Source organism: Chiloscyllium punctatum, chromosome 1 (genome assembly GCF_047496795.1).
Source record: "Chiloscyllium punctatum isolate Juve2018m chromosome 1, sChiPun1.3, whole genome shotgun sequence".
NCBI lineage: Eukaryota > Metazoa > Chordata > Chondrichthyes > Orectolobiformes > Hemiscylliidae > Chiloscyllium > Chiloscyllium punctatum.
Window position 1 is genome coordinate 26,750,408 of NC_092739.1, and position 19,526 is coordinate 26,769,933.

Here is a 19,526-nt window from a genome sequence, read left to right on the forward strand (position 1 = left end):
TCCTGAGCATGTTTGACATTCTTTGCTCTCACTCGTTTAGGTTCTATAAAGGTGCAGCAGATAGTTTCCTTGTGAGGATATCTCAGTAACTCTTCAACAGAATGATAGACTTTCACTGATGTCACCATTAGCTGACAAACAAAATGTGCCCGGATGTAATTCCCAGCTATTGCACTGCCGCTGCAATGCGCATATCCTGCCTCTAGAGGGGGGTGCACCATCGTTCTCTGCACTTCCGACAAGCCACCTGAAGAGGGCGAGCAGGGCAGCATCTGTAATACGGCAGGTCACTGTCGTAAGATCCCGGTGTTTTGAGGTAGTGTCGCTGAAAACTTCGGCGGCATGAGGCGGGTGAATGGAAATTTGAAATGTAGTAGGCGTTTTCGAAGTTTGTGAAGGTAAAATACATATTTAAGATACAATACAAAAACACGGCTTTCGTGCGGGACACAATAAGCGAGTTAAGTTTGGGTTTTTAAAAAATATTTCATTTTGTCCCTTGCAGCAGGGCCGAGTGCACGTGGCTGAAGGAGGAGCGCGTGCTCCGAGTAACGTTCGAGCTCTGGGCCAGGGTTCGGTGAGTGAATGGAGCCGCGCGCGGCCCGGGGACAATGGGACAGGACACGGGGACAGGGCCCGGGGACAATGGGACAGGGCCCGGGGGCACGGGGACAGGACACGGGGACAGGGCCCGGGGACACGGGGACAGGGCCCGGGGACACGGGGACAGGGCCCGGGGACAATGGGACAGGGCCCGGGGACACGGGGACAGGGGGACAGGGCCCGGGGGCACGGGGACAGGGGGACAGGGCCCGGGGGCACGGGGACAGGGCCCGGGGACACGGCCGCTGCTAAGAAGGCACATCCAGGAACCGGATTGATTTTTCTTTTTCGACCTTAATTTTTTTTAATAATCATGACATTTAGAATTGGGTGACGGTTCTCTGCAGTCCGTTCATTTCCTAGTGCCGGTGATCATCTAAAATTGCTGGAGTTATAGCAACGAGAAGAGGTCCCCGAATTAGTTTAGGGCGTGAAGGAATGGTTCAGAACCAAGGAGGCCTGAACAATTCAGGTTTAGAAGACAGGAAGAGCTTCCCGAGCAGATAGGGCAAAGCTATGAATTTAGGAATGAACGGCTGTTTGCTCCTCTCTTAAAATTCTAACGTACATTTTTAAAACTACTTATGGGTTCCAATTCTCTTGCACTGTTCTGAGAGTCGTTCCCAAAGGTTGCTCAAGTATCCCTTTCTTAGACATATGAATGGATTTGAAATTAACAGCATAGAATGTTCTAACCCCAAAACAAAAATGAACTGGAATACTCAATAGTTAGCAAGGGAAAAGTTGGAAAAAGTGCAAAGGTTCAAAGGCTTAACTCTCATGTGATTGTTTTGCCACGCTTTATGAACGATCTTGTTCATTCTGAAAGAGTGGCCAGGAAAAGAAATGAGGTTTAGACAGATAATACAAGGAGGATGCAATTTAGCTGTCACTTTAGAGCAATCAGAGGGTTTGGAAAAGTATAAACACAGTGGGTCTGAAAGGATCAGAGTTAATGTTTCAGACCTATGACTATTTGAATGTTTCTCTGAGGAAACGACTAGAGAAATTCAAAGATATTTTCGGGAGATTTAGCCTTCAGGTTGGGAAAGCATCACGTTGAACAGACTTAGAGAAAATAAATGTCGAATGGAAATAGCAATTAAGAAGGGTAGGTAGGTCAAGTATATTTTGAAGGTTACAGGCACAGTCTGAGAAAAAGGGAATCATGAACAGTGACCATGTAGGAGCCAGAACTGAATCTCTAGAAGATGTAGAAATCCAAAGCAAGATCTTGTGCTACAAGGTCAGTAAACAACAAGGGATTACATCTAATTGACAGCAGGAACAAAAAAAAATCAGTCTGTATATCTACCCATTGAATTTTGGGCAAGGTCTAAATCAAACAAAAACATAGACCAATTAAAGGAAAGAAACCTCAAAAAGTAGCTTTAATTTTAACAAAATCAAGTCCAAATGACCACCTTTGACTTGATTATGTTTTGTACAAATCAGTAGCTTGTTCCACAGACCTATTATTTCCTTGGCAAGTATTTATCTTTTGTCATTTGAGCCAGATCATGGCTTGTATAATTTCAAAGTTAAAAATCGCCCCAGATTATCGTCCAACAGGTTTAATTGGAAGCACTAGCTTTCGGAGTGCTGCTCCTTCAGGTGGTTGTGGAGTACACAATTTATAGCCAAGGTTTACAGTATCATGTAACTGAAATCATACATTGAAAAATACCTTGATTGTTTGTTTAGTCTCTTATCTGTTAGAATGGCCATGTTAGTTTCACTTCTTTCATATGTAAATCACAAAGCTTTTTTTAAAAGTTACATTTTTAGATTAACCTGAAAGAAGTGACACTAATAGATGAGAGGCTTAACAAACAAGGTATTTTTCAATGTATAATTTCAGTTACATCACACTGTAAACTTTTGCTATAAATTCTGAACTCCACAACCACCTGATGAAGGAGCAGTGTTCCAAAAGCTAGTGCTTCCAATTAAACCTGTTGGGCTATAACCCGATTTTTAACTTTTCCAACACCGGCATCTCCAAATCATGTGCAATTTCAAATTGTGATCCCGTTCTGAAAAGAAAGAAATTTGAGTGACTTAAGTCCTCTTCAAGTAATTGTTCTTTGTTAATATAGAATTTGAGTATTAGTGAAAAAAGACACATTTAAAGTTTGTCATCTGGCATACATTGGTATTTCTTGTGAATTGTGCTCTTTGCTCTTCACACTAACACACTATACTGTGAGAAGAGAATGCTGATTAATTGACAAATGGACTCTGCTTGTAGGCAGGTTTGCTAGTATTGGTCATGGTGTAATCCTAAAAAATGGGCCAGAGAATATTACTTTCTGTCTGCAAGGAACCAAGCACCTTAGAGTTTTTAGAACATGGAAGTGTACCACACCAAGTCCAAATGACAATTGTGAATTGGTTTCACTGTAATTTTTAATCACATTTGGGAAAGCAAAGTCAAATTTGCAGGATCACAGCAAATAATTGGTTAGTGTGTAAGCATGGACGGGAAAGGAACGGTCAGGTCTTTGCTTGTTGAGAATAGCTAGAATAATATGCTGTTTGACACAATCCTCCAGTTTTTGGGACAAATGCCCTACATACTTACCATTACACTAGCACTGAAATTGATATGCCACCCTATAAAATAGGCAGCACATTGTTTGGCTAGATGGCACTGCTGCTGTCGCTACTGCATAATAGCAGAGAGCAGTAGCTAGCTTAATCTGAGACACCTCACCCAGGATAAAAGTGACTGCCTTCGGGCTGTTGATGAGTTTCTGTGATACATCACAAGAAATGACATGATCACAGTCACTTTGATCCTGCAGAATGGCTTTGACACATCTTATTTCATCAGGAAGCTTACTCAGTGAATAATGGCTCGGGTCCGACTTATGAGGTTGTTGATGAATCTTCTCACAGCTGGATGTTTAGGAGTCGTGATGTGTACGTTGACCAGTGAAAGTAGGTTTGTGGTAGACAATAACTGGCTGATTTCTCAACTCCCATTAAAGAAGGAAAGGTGATTTGAAATCTCTGTCTAAGAGGTCATTTTGAATGCAGGATGGAAACCATTGGGAGGTGTAAGGCAATTCTTGCATGCAGCTGTGGATTGGGAAAATGGTGGCATAGGAGTAATGTCACAGTGTTAATAATACAGAAACCCAAACTAATGCACTGGACACATGGGATCAAATCTGACTCTTGCAGCTGGTAGAATTTAAATTCATCAATATATCTGAAATTTGAAAGCTGGTATCAGTTTTGGTGACCATGAAACCATTGATTATATAAAACATCATCTGGTTCACTAATGGGGACGGAAATCTGCCATCCTTATCCAGTCTAGCTTACAAGTGACTTCAGACCCAGAGCAATGTGGTTGAGACATAACTGCCCTCTGCAGAGACCGAGCAAGCCTGAGTTCAGGGGCAGTTAGGTAAGAACAATAAAGGTTAGTCTTGCCAGCATTGCCCACATCCTGTGAAAAACTAAAGGAAAGAATTCAAATAAATCAAACATGTCATCAACATATCAGAAAAATGCAAGGGATTGGAGATTAGGTATCGTTCATTCGAACACATGTTTTTCATGGAACCCAGCAAAGTCAGTTGAGAGAGAGTTGGGTCTAGCAGGGATCTCGTGGCAACCTGTCAATTTGGGGCATATGTGGTGTCTTTAAAACTGAACTCAACTGAGCCTGTTGATGCTGTGACCAATCCCAAGTCAGCCTACCTGTTTTAAATGATGCTTGGTAATGTCCCTCATCATCTAACCATTGAATTATCAATGATAATGTCCCTTTTAGTCAGAGTCACAAAGTGTAAAATATTGTTCTCCCTTACATTGATATATCTTACTAATTGTCCTGATGGGTACAAGTTGGAAAACTCTGATAAGTTGTATGAGAGGCACGTGTAAGATTGAGACATTCTGTGAGATAGTGAGGTGCTGGAGATCAGAGTCGAGAATGCTGGAAAGGCACAGCAGGTCAGGCACCATCCAAGGAGCAGGAGAATTGATGTTCCTGATGAAGGACTTATGCCCGAACCGTCGATTTTGCTGCTCCTCTGATGCTTCCTGACCTGCTGTGCTTTTCCAGTACCACACTCTAGATTCTGAGATGGTGAGTTTGTAATGATTTCCAGTGGATATCTGTGTGAGTGTAATTGAAACTGTGCAAGTGCATGTCTGAGTTAATATTCAGTTGATAGGGTTGAATCAGTTAATTATATAATAAATTAAGGTATGTGGGGTTTCTACAACCCATGCAGTGTGCATCTTGCTCCATCCTCCTCCATGTGCAGGATGTGTTGTTACCTGAAGTGGTTCACATTCCAGATTTTGAAGCTTCAGTAGCAGCTGCCATTGCTGTGGTGTGACCAGAGGTTTAGAGTTGTGTGATGACCCATTTCTGACTTGTGCATTCTGCAGCCTGAGGGTTTTTGAGAGGAGAAGAAATGGGTGCCTGAATAGGAGAAAGGACAGAAATTATTTGAGAATGGAACCAGATATAAGCGGTTTCACTTGTATGGATAGATAAGCAAATGGAGTTGTTCTCCTTGACGGAGAACGTGGAGAGGAGGTTTGATAGACATATTCAAAAGCATGAAGAGCCTGGAATTGTGTTCCTACTAGTGTAAGTGTCAAGAGTGAGAGGACATTGGCAAAAGAATCAATCACCATAAATTAATGGTGACATGTGGCAAAACTCTACACAGCAAGTGGTTGTGATCTGGAATGTATCACTTGAGAGTCTGCTGGTGACAGATTCAACCTTGGCTTTCAAAAGGGAATTAGATACTCATTTGAAAGGAGAGAATTTGCAGGGCTGCCAGAACGTTGCACGAGTGGAACTAACTAACCAACCATCAGCCAAATCCTCAGGGGCCTCTAACTGAGAACAATTGGGTATTGCCTTGAGTCTTGAGTTTCTCACAGATCTTCATATTATCTACAAACCTTCAGATTGTTCCCCATAACAACTGCTGTACATCTAGATGAATAGTAGAAATAATAAATTGTAATTACCCTCACCTTGTTGAGTCAGTATTGACTCGTTTCCAACTAATCTCCAAAATGAAATCCCACCTATAACATCCGACCCCCAAAGCATTTTTCAAGACAGTTTTCATTCCGTTTTCATGCTTACTGAGGCTTTGAATTGCATTAGAAACATTTTCTCTGGTTCTTCAAATTACAAAAAGTATTTGGAGTCCAGAAAATGCAATGAGCTTATCCCAACCAATACCTTTGACTTCTTCAAGCAGTGGCGGCTCAGTGGTTAGCACTACTTCCTCACAGTGCCAGGGACCCAGGTTCGATTCCGCAATCAGGCAAACTGTCTGTGGAGTTTACATGTTCTCCCCTTGTCTTGCGTGGGTTTCCACTGCGTGCTCCAGTTTCCTCCCACTGTGCAGATTAGGTGGATTGGCCATAAGAGATTGCCCCATAGTGTCCAGACATATGCAGCTTAGGTGGATTACACATGGAGGATGCAGGGTAACAGGGATAGGAGTCTGGGTGAGATGCTCTGTGGACAGTTGGTATGAACTCGATGGGCTGACTGGCCTGCTTCCACACTGTAGGGATTCTGAGTACAAATGTGAGGACTTGCTTTGATCGCAATTGCATTGTCTGAAAGGATGGTGGAAGAATATTTAACAGGTTTCGCAAGGCAATTAGTTAAGTAAAGGGGAAGAATTTACAAGGTTATTACAAAAGGTAGTGAAAATTAAGTTTTCTAATTAGATGCAAGAGCCAGCGTAACAATAAGGCAGCTCAGTGGTTAGCACTGCTGCCTCACCACAGTCCCAGGTTCGATTCCAGCCTTGGGCAACTATCTGTGTGGAGTTTGCCTGTTCTCCCAGTGTCTGCGTGGGTTTCCTCCTAGTGCTCCGGTTTCCTCCCACGGTCCAAAGATGTGCAGGTTAGAAGAATTGGCCATGCTGAATTGCCCGTAGTGTTTGGTGCATTAGTCAGAGGGAAATAGGTCTGGGTGGGTTACTCTTCGGAGGGTCAGTGTGGACTTGTTGGGCCGACGGGCCTGTTTCCACACTGTGGGGAATCTAATCTAAGTTTTCCTGATATTTAGTTCTCTGCTTAAGGGATCATATAGCATCCTTAGTGGTTCCTTCAGGTATCTTTCCAATCCTTGGGAGGTTTTCTTCAAAGTTTGGAACTACATTGGCTGCCATGTAATGTAAAGAAACAATCCAATGCGAGCTGTTAGAGATGCAGAATGTAAAGACACAGACACTGCCCCCATCACTGTCAAGACTTTCAGGTAGATATCATCTGGACTAGCTTTGATAATGTTAAAAAATCTATTTAAAGAATTTGCTGGCTGCTGTGTGAATGAAGAAGAAATGGAAACAGTCACAGGATTAGCAAGGGCCAAGAAAATTGCTTTCTGAATCCAGAAACAAGAGACATTGTTTAAGAGCAGCAGTCCATGGAGGCAGCTGAACCTAATTTTTACAGTCTTGCTAAAAGTCCAGAAGCTCTCGCGTGATGTTTGTGTACAGGAGTTGTGGAGAGGTTTAAGACAATACATGGAGGTGAGGAGTCATTGTTTTTCACATTGCATTTTCTGGAAGTAATTAAGTCATGTTTGGTTCTTGATTGGGTTGCAGCCCTGAATGTATTCTTAAAATACATCATTAAGCACATGCATTGTCTTCATCACTTTCTGTCCCGGATAATAGCCCATTTTGCAGTGTTGATTAACTGAATTTCCACACTATATGACTGACCCTATTCCTTCAATAATTGAGCAGTTAGTTTCTGATTTGAAGCTGCAACAATGTGAATCATCCACTTATCTCTTTGCAACGTGTTCATGGTGAATTGTGACTGCTCAGAGAAATGAACTGATGCTCATGCAACTATGAAAACTTAAATCTGTTTTTTCCTTTCAGAGATTTTGGTTGTGATGTCTTTTCGAGGAGGTTTTGGTAGAGGAGGACGAGGAGGTGGCTTTGGTGGAGGAAGAGGAGGGCGAGGAGGTGGAGGATTTCGCGGCGGAGGGCGAGGAGGCTACAATACAGGATATGATCAGGGACCTCCTGATAGAGTGGTTGGTAAGACGATTACAATCGCTTTAAAACACCCCCATTCTTAACCACAGGATCATTGCTATTCACATAAATATTGGAAATATTTCTGCGGCTCAATCATTAGTTTGCATCTTGTAGATTGTACTGCTGCTACTGAGTTTGGTGGTGGATGGAATGGATACTTGTGGATGTGGTACTGATTAAGCAGGCTGCTTTGTCCTGGGTGGTGTCAGTCTACTTGAGCATTGTTGGGACTGCACCTATCTAGCCAGCTGGGGAGTAGTCAATCATACTCATGACTTTAGATTGGGGAGTCAGGAGGTGAGTTACTTGGCTGCAATATTCCTAGCCCCTGACATGCTCCTGTAGTTACTTTCTGCTAAGTTCAGTTGAGTGTTTGATCAATGATAACTTCCAGGATGTTGATTGTGGGGGATTCGATGATCGTAATGTCAGTGAATGTCAAGGGGTAGTGGTTAGATTGTCTCTTATTGGCATTTGTGTGGTAAGCATGTTTGCAGACAGAAAGTTATATAAGGATTCCAATTTCTGTGATAAAGCAGAACTGAATGCTCATTGGTGAAGGAATTCAGTCGGCACGGTGGTTCAGTGGTTAGCACTGCTGCACAGCGTTAGGGACCCAGGTCAATTCCAGTCTCAGGCGACTGTCTGTGTGGAGTTTGTACATTCTCCCGTGTTTCTGTGTGGGTTTCCTCCGGGTGCTCCGGTTTCCTCCCACAGTCCAAAGATGTGCAGGTTAGGTGAATTGGTCATGCTAAATTGCTCATAGAGTTAGGTGCATTAGTTAGTCAGGGGGAATAGGTCTTCAGAGTGTTGGTGTGGAAAGGCGTGTCTCCACACTGTATGGAATCTAATCAAATCTATTTGTCAAGAATACTGACTGGTTGTGCTCAAATGTGAAATGATCTACAGCACTGCACGTGCAGACCTTACTTACTATTGCACATTGCCACCATGAGTAAGTGTGTATTTTCCATGTGTGCTGTGTACCCTTTACGCAGCTTCATACACAGTTAATGAAGTGGGGTGACGGTGTAGGTGCAATTCACCCTATTTGCTTGAAGGCACACATTGTGCATATCATGATGCTGTTGACCCACGTGAGTTGGTCGGATGCCAGCTTTGATCAACTCGTGTAGGCAGCAATTTTGCAGCTCAGTCTAATGCAAGGTAGGCCCTGTACTGGAGTTATTCAAAGCACACTCACCATGGAACTAAGACACTTTGTTGTGCTGCTGCAAAATTCATGGAACCATTGTGGTGAGTGGCTGGAACAATTTGGAGGTTTCTAGCTGATAGCAGAAAGGGAGGAAGTAACATTGCCTTGCAACGATCACCCTCCTGTCACTGTGGTACAATTTTATGAATGTGGTAGCAGTAGGAAGCCATTCAGCCTCTTGAGCTGGCTCTGTCATTTCAAACCGATCATAGCTGATCATTCACCTCAATGACACTTTACAACATTATCTCTATGTCACTTGATGTCCTTAGTATCCAGAAATCTATTGTTTTTGGTTATGGAGATTTAACAGTTTTTTGGGACACAGAATTCCAAAAAACTGTTACCCCCTGACCCCCCCCCCCAGACATTCCTATTGATCTCCATCTTAATGGTGTGCAGTTCTACGTATATCCACGTAAATGTGACATAAATTTTGATGTGTTGGTTTAATGAGATTATACATGTCTAATATTTGCTTTCTTTTAAATGTAGAATTGGGACATTTCATACATCCTTGTGAAGACGAAATTGTTTGCAAATGCACCTCTGAAGAAAATAAAGTCCCGTATTTCAATGCACCAGTCTATTTGGAAAACAAAGAACAAATTGGAAAAGTTGATGAAATATTTGGGCAGCTCAGAGATTTTGTATCCTTTCATGAGTTAGTGTTGTGAAAGAATTTTAACTAATATGTTTGCAAAGTTGATTGCAATGTAATGTTATGATGTTGCATTTGAGGGTATTGTACCAGCTAGCATTTTCTTTGAAACCAAAGGAAAGTCACTGCACAGAACAAGGCTGGCAACCCAATATTTCTGTATGAGAAGAATAAACTCGCTACCAATTTTAATCCTACTTTCCGGTGCCTGATTCAAAGCCTTGCAGGGTACAGTGCTTCAGATGCAGATCCAGATTTTGAAATAGTTGAGGATTTCCACTTCAATTACCAAACTGGGTAATGCATTCCAGGCACCCACCACCGTTTGGCAGAGCAAGTATTTCCTTGTGTCTTTTACCAATCATCTTAAATCTGTGCCCCTTGGTAACTGACTTCTCCACTGTCTGAGGGAAACCGGTCTCCCTGGCCACACTGTCCAAGCTCCTTATTTTGTGGACCTCAATTAACTTACCCTTCAGCTGCTTCTGTTCAAAGGAAAATAACCCCAGTCTATCCAATCTCTGCTCATTGCTGTAGTTTTCAAGACCTGACAATATTCTTGGAAATCTCCTCTGTGCTGTCTTGTAGCATTATCATGTCCTTCATGTCATGCAGTAGTCAGAATTATGCACAAAATTCCAGTTGTCTAACCACTGTTTTGTGTAGGTTCAGCATTATATCCCTAGTTCTGTATTCATTACCTCATCGGATGAAGGAAAGAATATCTTCTTGACCACTTATCTACTTATCTGCCAGGGACCTCCTGACCACTATTCTTATCAACCCCTCCTATTTCTTTGTATATTCCTTTACTTTATTTGCCCTCTCCAACAAATGCATCTCTTGCAATTCTCTGGATTGAATTCCATTTATCATTTTACTGCCCACTGAACCAAACCATTGCTATCTCCCAGCAGTCACTACTTCACTACAGCTACTGGCCAGTTTATACCTGGCAAATTTCCAAATCATGTGCCTCACATTTAAGTCTAAATCAATAGTACATACCATAATATGGGAACTCAAAACTGAGCCCTGTGGAACACCCCTAGAAGCCATTTTCCTTTTGCAAAAACATCTGTTGATTATTGCCCTTTGTTTCCTGTCACTAAGCCAACTTTGGATCCAATTTGTCACCTCATCATGCAAAACACATGCACACACACGCATCACCTTCGCATTCCATGGGTTTAATTTTTCTGATCAGTAGGACCTTATCAGGTGCCATCATAAAATCTGTCAAGAAGTTCTGGGCTAGGGAATGCTTTCGCATAGCCCTTCATTGCAATGTGGATAAGTACTCTACCAGGATCTGCAAATGTAGTCTCAAGATTAAGATGAACAAAACAGTTAAAAATGTTCAGTGCTTGTCAAGGAAAATCAGTAAAATTTAATGTTTTCCATAGTGAAATGTGTTAATGCAATTTGTGCACCAGAACCTGTGCTCTCTAACACTTTCATACTCTCTTAGATGTTTTGAGGTGATTTTGGGGGAGAACAGGACTTCAATCAGATGGGCTGAGGAGTGGCAAGTGGAGTTTAATTTAGATAAATGAGGTGCTGTATTTTGGAAAGGCACATCAAGTGGATCTTACATCAAATGGTAAGGTCCTGGGGCATGTTGCTGAACCTTGGAGTGCAGGTTCATAATTCCTTGAAACTGTATTCGCAGATAGGGTAGTGAAGAAGTCGTTTGGTACCCTTGCCTTTATTGGTCAGAGCATTGAGTATAGGAGTTGGGGGGTCATGTTGCGGCTGTTCAGGGCATTGGTTAGGTCACTATTGTTTGCACTTCTGGTATCCCTGCTAGAGGAAGGATTTTGTGAAACTTAAAAGGGTTCAGAAAAAATTCACAAGAATGTTGCCAGGGCTGAAGGGTTTGAGGTCTTGGAAGAGGCTGAATAGACTGGGGTTATTCTCTCTGGAGTGTCAGAGGCTGAGGGGTGACCATATAGAAATCATGAGGGACATGGATCGGGTAAATCAGCATGGTCTTCCACCCAGAGTAGGGGGAAGGGTCCAAAACTTAAGGGCATAGGTTTAAGGTGAGAGGGAAAAGATTTGAAAAGGGCATGAGGAGCAACCTTTTTGCACTGAGGGTGATGCATGCATGGAATGAGCTGCCAGAGGAGGTGGATACATGATTAGAAAGGATTTAGAGGGATATGTAGCAAATGGGGCGAGCTAAATTTTGGATGAGCTCGTCTGAAGGGTCTGTTTCCATGCTGTACATATCTCTGGGTAAGTATGCATATCCCCATTTCCTTCTGGTCAGCTTTCATTTCTCCTCTGCTGCTTTAGAAGGGTGTGTGAGTAAATGTCAGATATTCACCAATATGAGATATGAAAGGGAAAAATTATAAGGAGGTTTATTCCTGAGCTGGCTTAGACCTGATTGCTTACTCGATGTACATCTTAAGGAAGGGCATAGAGGATCTGATGAAAATTTAAATTAAAAGACGTATTGATTGCTTCAAAAAAATTGTAGCACGTTCATTTATAATTACTCACAAGTTTACAGCTTGTTGCTATTGTATATACATTGTGATATCTAATTTTCCTTAACTGACATTAATAGTACTTTTCAGTTAAATTATCAGATAACATGAAAGCTGCTTCTTTTAAGAAACTACAGAAGGTAGGTTTTCTTGTAAAGATTAACAACTAAGGAAAGTTGTAGTTACTCTCCTTTGAAAATTGAGAATTTAGGGGAGAGTAATTTGTAGATCCCATCAAAAGAATTGAGGACCTCAGTTAACAGCCTATTTCTTCAGTTGTGATTGAAATTTGTATTTGCACAAATCAGTCACAAATTCCATCTAGCAATATTGGTTTTTGGATGCTTCTGCAAATATGGGAATGTCACGTGAAAGCGATTAAGTTGTCAAATGTAAGAGTGACATTTTATTATTGGTTTGTCTTCTCCTTGAAACAGTTTCTGAGAGATGCATTTGAAATGGGCCTTTTTGTGCAGACTTTAGTTGTTTCTGTCTTTCCCTACAGTTCTACATCGATCCAGCTAAGCTACTCCCTCTTCAGCGATTCTTACCTCGGCCACCTGGTGAGAGAGGCCGAGGGAATGGAGGTCGTGGAGGAGCCCGAGGGGGGCGGGGCGGTGGATTTGGAGGACGGGGCGGTGGATTTGGAGGAAGAGGCGGTGGATTTGGAGGAAGAGGCGGTATGATGTCAACCATTCACTGAACATTTGTCGATACTGTAATTAATACTGATTGCCCTGGAAAGAGGTAGAATGTTGTACTGGGTGAAGCAGGCAGAGATTTGTGATAACCAAATGTGAAGGAAGAAAGTAGAGCCATCTTTACCTAGTGTTGATTTACTCAGTGTATCATTATAGGTATGATATGCTTAAATCCTAACCCAACCCCACCCCCGTTAGTGTCACTTTGCTCTTTTATTTTTATCTAATCTACTGTGTTGTGTTACGACACACCTCAGTGGCTATCAGTGAGGTGGGACCTGAACCTGGACCTCCTGGCTCAGAGGTAGGGAACCACAAAACCCTGAACTGTGTTCAAGGAAGCATACAATTTATGCCAGTCAGTTGTATACACTTAACTGAATTGATACATTCAGGGCCATCTGATGTGAACTGTATATCAAGGTGTTGTTTTGTAACCGAAACAAAAGTGATACCTGAATAATACTTTTCCCCCAATAATCAGTTGATACTTTATTATTGTGAGTGAGCCTTACCTTGCTTTTAATACAGTATGCTATAATGTGGATATGAAGCTGAATTTGCAATGAAAGAGAACACTGAAGAGGTTGATCACATATCATAGAGTTTCTTACTTAGGTTTTGTGATATTTTTTCTGCCTGCGATCAGCAATGGGATTTTAAATGAAGTTGATTTCAACCTATGCTTCCGTAGTCCTCAGGAAATTTCCATGACATTAGAATTGCATGAATAAAAATTACACCACAGAACAAAGCGATTTAGCCGATCATCTCCATGCTGGCTGTGAAAGAGCTATTTAGTCTAATCCCACCATTTCACATCAATTCATGTTTTTTTGTATGTGCAAGGCATATTGAGGTTGTTGCACAATTTCCATTTTCACTTACCTATAGCATTCTGATATGAACTTAATAGGCTGAATAACCATCTGTACTGTTGTAAGAAGCTGCCAATCATCATTGCTGTAAATTAGGGAGTGCCTTTTTGTGTGTTTATTGTAACATTGGTTCTGTCATTAACATGTAAATCTAAGTCTATTATTTTAATACCTGTAAGTTTAAATGGTCATTGGAAAAACATATGGATGAGAATGGAATAGTGTAGGTTGGATGGGCTTCAGATTTGTTTCACAGGTCAGCGCAACATCGAGGGCTGAAGGGCCTGTACTGTGCTGTAATGTTCTATATTCTAAATTGGCAAATTTAATATTATGGCTGTGCTACCTTGAAATGCAAATCAAGAGCCAAAGAATCAAGTGCATCATTCTGTCCTTTAGTACTTTGAAAATAGATTTTATTGGAGCTGCTTGAAGGTGCATGAACTTGCTAGAGTAATAAATAGCTTGAAAATCTGGGCTAAGTGGAATTGTAGAAACACCTTTTATAATGTGAATCCCCTGTGGCATTGATAATGATTCGTGCTGAAATTTGTAATTCAACATGGTCCTACACAGTGCTGCTCTCACTTCTGCTCATGTTCAGTCAAACAGAAGGAACTTTCGTTTGTTAAAATTGCTTGGATATTATTTTGTTTCCTGAAAAAAGGATACTGAAATTTAGTGTATTTGTACCAGTAAAATTTTATGGACTTAAATTATTAAAATAATTTGAGCTAGTGGACATGATAGTTGGAATCAAACAGCAGTTGGTGGTAGATTACATTTTTAAATTTATCCTTTCATTTTTGCTTCATATCCAGGTGGTTTCAGGGGAGGGAGAGGAGGAGGTGGTTTCAGAGGAGGCAGAGGTGGTGGAGGGCGTGGCTTCAGAGGTAAGTGAAAAGTGCTAGCAAATGTCAAAAATGTTGCTTATTAACTTCAATATCTTGTAATCTCCTTTGTCTCTCCAACACCAAATCATGACTCATTTTGGTGATGTTGGATGTTCAATTCAGATAGTACACTGAAGGATTCAAGGATCAGCACTGGAATTTGACACTGATCATACTGAACAATTAGCTTATTTGTAGGAATGTTCCTACTTTCTCATATATAGGCATATGCTGTAGCATTCTGTGCAAGTAAAACTTAAAAGAATTATGTTTAAATGTTCAGAGTCCTTTAAAACAGTTGTGATCTGTTTTAAAGTACTTCAGATGTTTGAAATCAGGATGTTATTTTTCCCATCTTAACAGTAGCAACTGATAGACAGCTGAGTCAGAAATTAATGCCCCGTTCGCATTCTTTCCATTATTAGCTCTGTGTCCTAATCTCCCTTAGGCATTTATCCAGTTTTCTTCATAAAGAAATTTATCCTCTTGCACATCATTCCTGTTGTCTATTTTAAATTTCTGAATTACTGTCAGTATTTCCCTTTGGTGTAGGAGTCAAACTGAATGGTCACTCAGTTCAGAATTCAGTGCACTTTTAGAAATTCATAGAACATTACAGCGCAGTACAGGTCCTTCGACCTGTTGTGCCGCCCTGTCATACTAATCTGAAGCCCATCCCACCTACACTATTCCATGTACGCCCATTTGCCTGTCCAATGACGACTTAAATGCACTTAAACTTGGCGAATCTACTACCGATGCAGGCAAAGCATTCCATACCCTTACGACTCTCAGTAACGAAACTATCTCTGACATCTGTCTTATACCTATCTCCCCTCACTTTAAAGTTGTGTCCCCTCGTGTTTGCCGTCCCCATACTTGGAAAAAGGCTCTCCCTGTCCACCCTATCTAACCCTGTGATTATCTTGTATGTCTCTATTAAGTCACCTCTCAACCTCCTTCTCTCTAACGAGAACAGCCTCAAGGCCCTCAGCCTTTCCTCGTAAGACATTCCTTCCATACCAGGCAACATCCTCGTAAATCTCCTCTGCACCCTTTCCAAAGCTTCCACATCCTTCTTATAATGCAGTGACCAGAACTGTGCACAATACTCCCAAGTGTGGCCGTTCCAGAGCTTTGTACAGCTGCAGCATAACCTCCTGGTTCCAGAACTCAATCCCTCTATGAATAAAGGCCAAAACACTGTATGCCTTCTTAATAACCCTGTCAATCTGGGTGGCAACTTTCAGGGATCTGTGTACATGGACACCGAGATCACTCTGTTCATCTGCACTCCCAAGAATCCTACCATTAGCCCAGTACTTTGCATTCCGATTACTCCGTCCAAAGTGTATCACCTCACACTTGTCCGCATTAAACTCCATTTGCCACCCCTCGGCCCAGCTCTGCATCCTATCTATGTCTCTCTGCAACCTACTACATCCTTTGTCACTATCCACAACTCCACCGACCTTAGTGTCGTCCGCAAATTTACTAACCCACCCTTCTAAGCCCTCATCCAGGTCATTTATAAAAATGACGAACAGCAGTGGACCCAACACTGACCCTTGCGGTATGCCGCTAGTACCTGGACACCAAGGTGAACGTGTTCCATCAAGTACAACCATCTGTTTTCTTTCAGCAAGCCAAAATTCGACCAATATTCACCTATTACTGATCCATTTATAACTTCTCAAATTATGCAGGTCTTTCAATAGCTTTATTTACCATTTGGATACAGAACTGGCTCAAAGGTACAAAACAGGGGGTGGTAATGGACGGTTGTTTTTCAGCCTGGAGGCCTGTGACCAGTGGAGTGCCACAAGGATCAGTGCTTGGTCCACTACTTTTTGCCATTTATATAAATGATTTGGATGTGAGCATAAGAGGTATAGTTAGTAAGTTTCAAACAACACCAAAATTGGAGGTGTAGTGGACAGCGAAGGTTACCTCAGATTATCACGGGATCTTGATCAGATGGGCCAATGGGCTGAGAATTGGCAGATAGAGATGAATTTGGATAAACATGAGGTGCTGCATTTTGGGAAAGCAAATCATAGCAGGACTTTAACACTTAACGATAAGGTCCTAAGAAGTGTTGCAGAACAAAGAGACCTTTGAGTTCATAGCTCCTTGAAAGTGGAATCGCAGATAGATAAGGTAGTAAAGAAGGCGTTTGGTATGCTTTCCTTTATTGGTCAGAGCATTGAGTACAGGAGTTGGGAGGCCATGTTGCAGTTGTACAGGACATTGGTTAGGCCACTTTTGGAATATTGTGTGCAATTCTGGTTTCCTTCCTATCAGAAGGATGTTGTGAAACTTAAAAGGGTTCAGAAAAGGTTTACAAGGGTGTTGCCAGGGTTGGAAGATCTGATCTATGGGGAGAGGTTGAATAGGCTGGGGCTGGTTTCCCTGGAGCGTTGGAGGCTGAGGGGTGACCTTATAGAGGTTTACAAAATAGTGAGGGGCATGGATAGGGTAAATAAACAAAAGTCTCTTCCCTGGGACTGGGGAATACAGGACTCTAGAGGGTCTAGGGTGAGAGGGGAAAGATCTAAAAGAGACCTAAGGGCAATTCTTTCACACTGAGAGTGGTACGTGTATGGAATGAGCTGGCAGAGGAAGTGGTGGAGGCTGGTACAATTGTAACATTTATGGGTATATGAATTGGAAGGGTTTGGAGGGATATGGGCTAAGTACTGGCAGGTGAGACTAGATTGAGTTGGGATATTGGGTCGGCATGGACGAGTTGGACCGAAGGGTCTGTTTCTGTGCTATATACATCTCTATGATTTTACCTATCCTTGCATTTTCAGGGGATTATATTGTGAATGTCCCACTTGCTAATCAGGTCTCATTGTTCATCTATGGCCTTCTATAGCATTCCGTTGCATGTATGCTCCAATTTCTTTGAGTTGTTACCATAGTAAATGAATTTGCACTCTTAATTGTATTTGATACGTGCCCATGTACAGTAGTCTACTAGTCTATCCATCTCTGAATCTTTTGCAGTTCTCTGCTGTTTGCCATATCTCTGACCAAATCAATTACGTATGCCCAGAGCAAAAGCAAATCTAGCACTGCTCACGTGCAACACCTCCACACCTTTGATCAGTATTTCTGATACACTTTTTATATTTTCCAGACTTTCTCCTCTTTTTATACGCCTGTGATTTTAATTTGACCTTCTGTGAGACATCTTTCTCAAATGCCAAGTGAAAATCCATTTGCTGCATTGTCTTTATTTATCCAGTCAGTTCTTGCATAGAAGTTTAAGTTACAGAATTATATTTCCCCTCACCTCTCCACCACTATCTCCTCCCCTGTCTGTTATTTTCTGGAATATATTGGTTGAATATTGGAAGTCAACCCTAAACCTATCTGCACACTCCTCTTCCCTTAATGGGTATTGTTGCAGCTGTACAATATGTTCCATTCTGTTCATAGCTTGTCATGATTTACTTTGTTACTGTTGTTTCTGATTCACATGCTATCATTTTCTCCAACAGGTGGAAGAGGAAGGTGAAATTGCAAATGTTTGAAGATTGAGCAGCAACCTCCAAGTTTATTGCTTTGTTCCTTATTTTACCAGATGTGAGCTGCATCAAGTTGGAAGTTTTTTATCTTTTTAAAAAAATGTGATCTATTGCATGCAGGATGTTTTTGTATTATTTGCATTGTAATTAATCACAGTTGTATATTTAAAATAAATGCATTTGAGGGTCCAGTGTGCCACTCAGAATTTGTTTGTACAGTGATAGAAAAATCAATATTCTGATAAATTAGTTCTGAACACATTTGCGCACAAGAATGCGAAGGATGTAAGTTGCATTGTACAAACATAATACAATGATATACTGATTATGATAGGTCCACAAAATAGTACAGCATGAGATGATGTTCCAATGTGATATTTGTTTTAAAAATAAATGTTTTTACAAAAAGGTGTGAGCATATAAATTATATCTGAAAATCAACCAAGTGCAATGATGTACTTATCAGTTGGGCTGTTTTTGTTTTTAAAATTAAATAATACGATGTGGGTATTGCTGGCGAGACCAGCATTTATTGCCCAACCCTAATTACTCTTGAGAAGGTGGTGGTGAGCTGTATTTTTGAGCTGCTGCTGCTACTGTCCATTTGGTGCAGGTAGATCCATAAAGCTGTTTTGACCCAGCGACAGTGAGGGAACACTTATTATATTTCCAAGACAGGATGGTGAGTTTTCATAAAACCTCTGTGTTTTTTCAGTCTGTGGTGGCTGACAGGATCCCCTGTAAGATTTGATGCTTTTTTTTGGGTACCTTTAAAAACAAATTTTCATCTATTCAAATCAAGATAATTCTGAACTACTTTTATGTATAGTAGCAAATTTCATGTTGGCGCATTAACTGCAGGACTGCTTTATTTGGCACCAGTTGAATCCAAAATGAAACTGAAAGAATGCTTTTTACAACTGGTGCCATTTAAGTCTGGATAGGGTTTTTTTTTAACGTATCTTATGGTATATTTGGATCCATGGTATCAAACCTGGGCACTAAACTGATTCGCAAATTTTTGAAAACTTAGGGTAGGAAAGAAGTTCTGGGAGGTGATGGACTCTGTATTGAATTTAGAATTTGCAGATCTACCTTTTTTATTATTGTTCTTGTAATTTTGGAGCTTTGCTACCATTTTTATCCTGATTTATTTTCACTCTGGTGACACATCACTCCGGAGCTGAATTTCAACTCTCCCTTCCTTCTCTAAATTCTTGTTGTGTATGCTTTTGTGAGAAAAAAACAAAGTTAAACCTAACTTGATCATTAGTTTTAACTCCTGGGTCTACCTCCTTAAAATCTCATTCCAGTTTTCAAAATCAATGTAGCCTAAATTCACATAAATTAGTAAATTATGAAAAAGACAAACAAACACATTAGTAACAAATGCATCTGCAGATGCTGACAATGGATGCCTTTTTATTTAACTGAAGAGGAAGAAATTACAATATTTGAGGATAAAGGTTTTTCTGAAGT

At 41.1% G+C, this 19,526-nt stretch overlaps 1 protein-coding gene across 2 annotated transcripts; it reads left to right on the plus strand.

The window, feature by feature from the left end:
• The first annotated feature begins 242 nt into the window (after positions 1-242).
• Positions 243-18,457, plus strand: gar1 (GAR1 homolog, ribonucleoprotein). Of its 2 annotated transcripts, XM_072581671.1 has the most exons (8): positions 243-398; positions 506-577; positions 7,503-7,664; positions 9,376-9,530; positions 12,120-12,179; positions 12,545-12,719; positions 14,440-14,511; positions 18,021-18,457. In XM_072581671.1, the coding sequence occupies exons 3-8, from the start codon at positions 7,517-7,519 to the stop codon at positions 18,035-18,037; spliced, it is 627 nt and encodes a 208-aa protein (XP_072437772.1). In that variant the 5' UTR covers positions 243-398; positions 506-577; positions 7,503-7,516; the 3' UTR covers positions 18,038-18,457. The 2 variants fall into 2 exon arrangements, with proteins under 2 accessions (XP_072437772.1, XP_072437819.1); XM_072581718.1 differs by lacking the exon at positions 506-577 and having other exon boundaries at positions 261-398.
• The last annotated feature ends 1,069 nt before the right edge of the window (positions 18,458-19,526 follow it).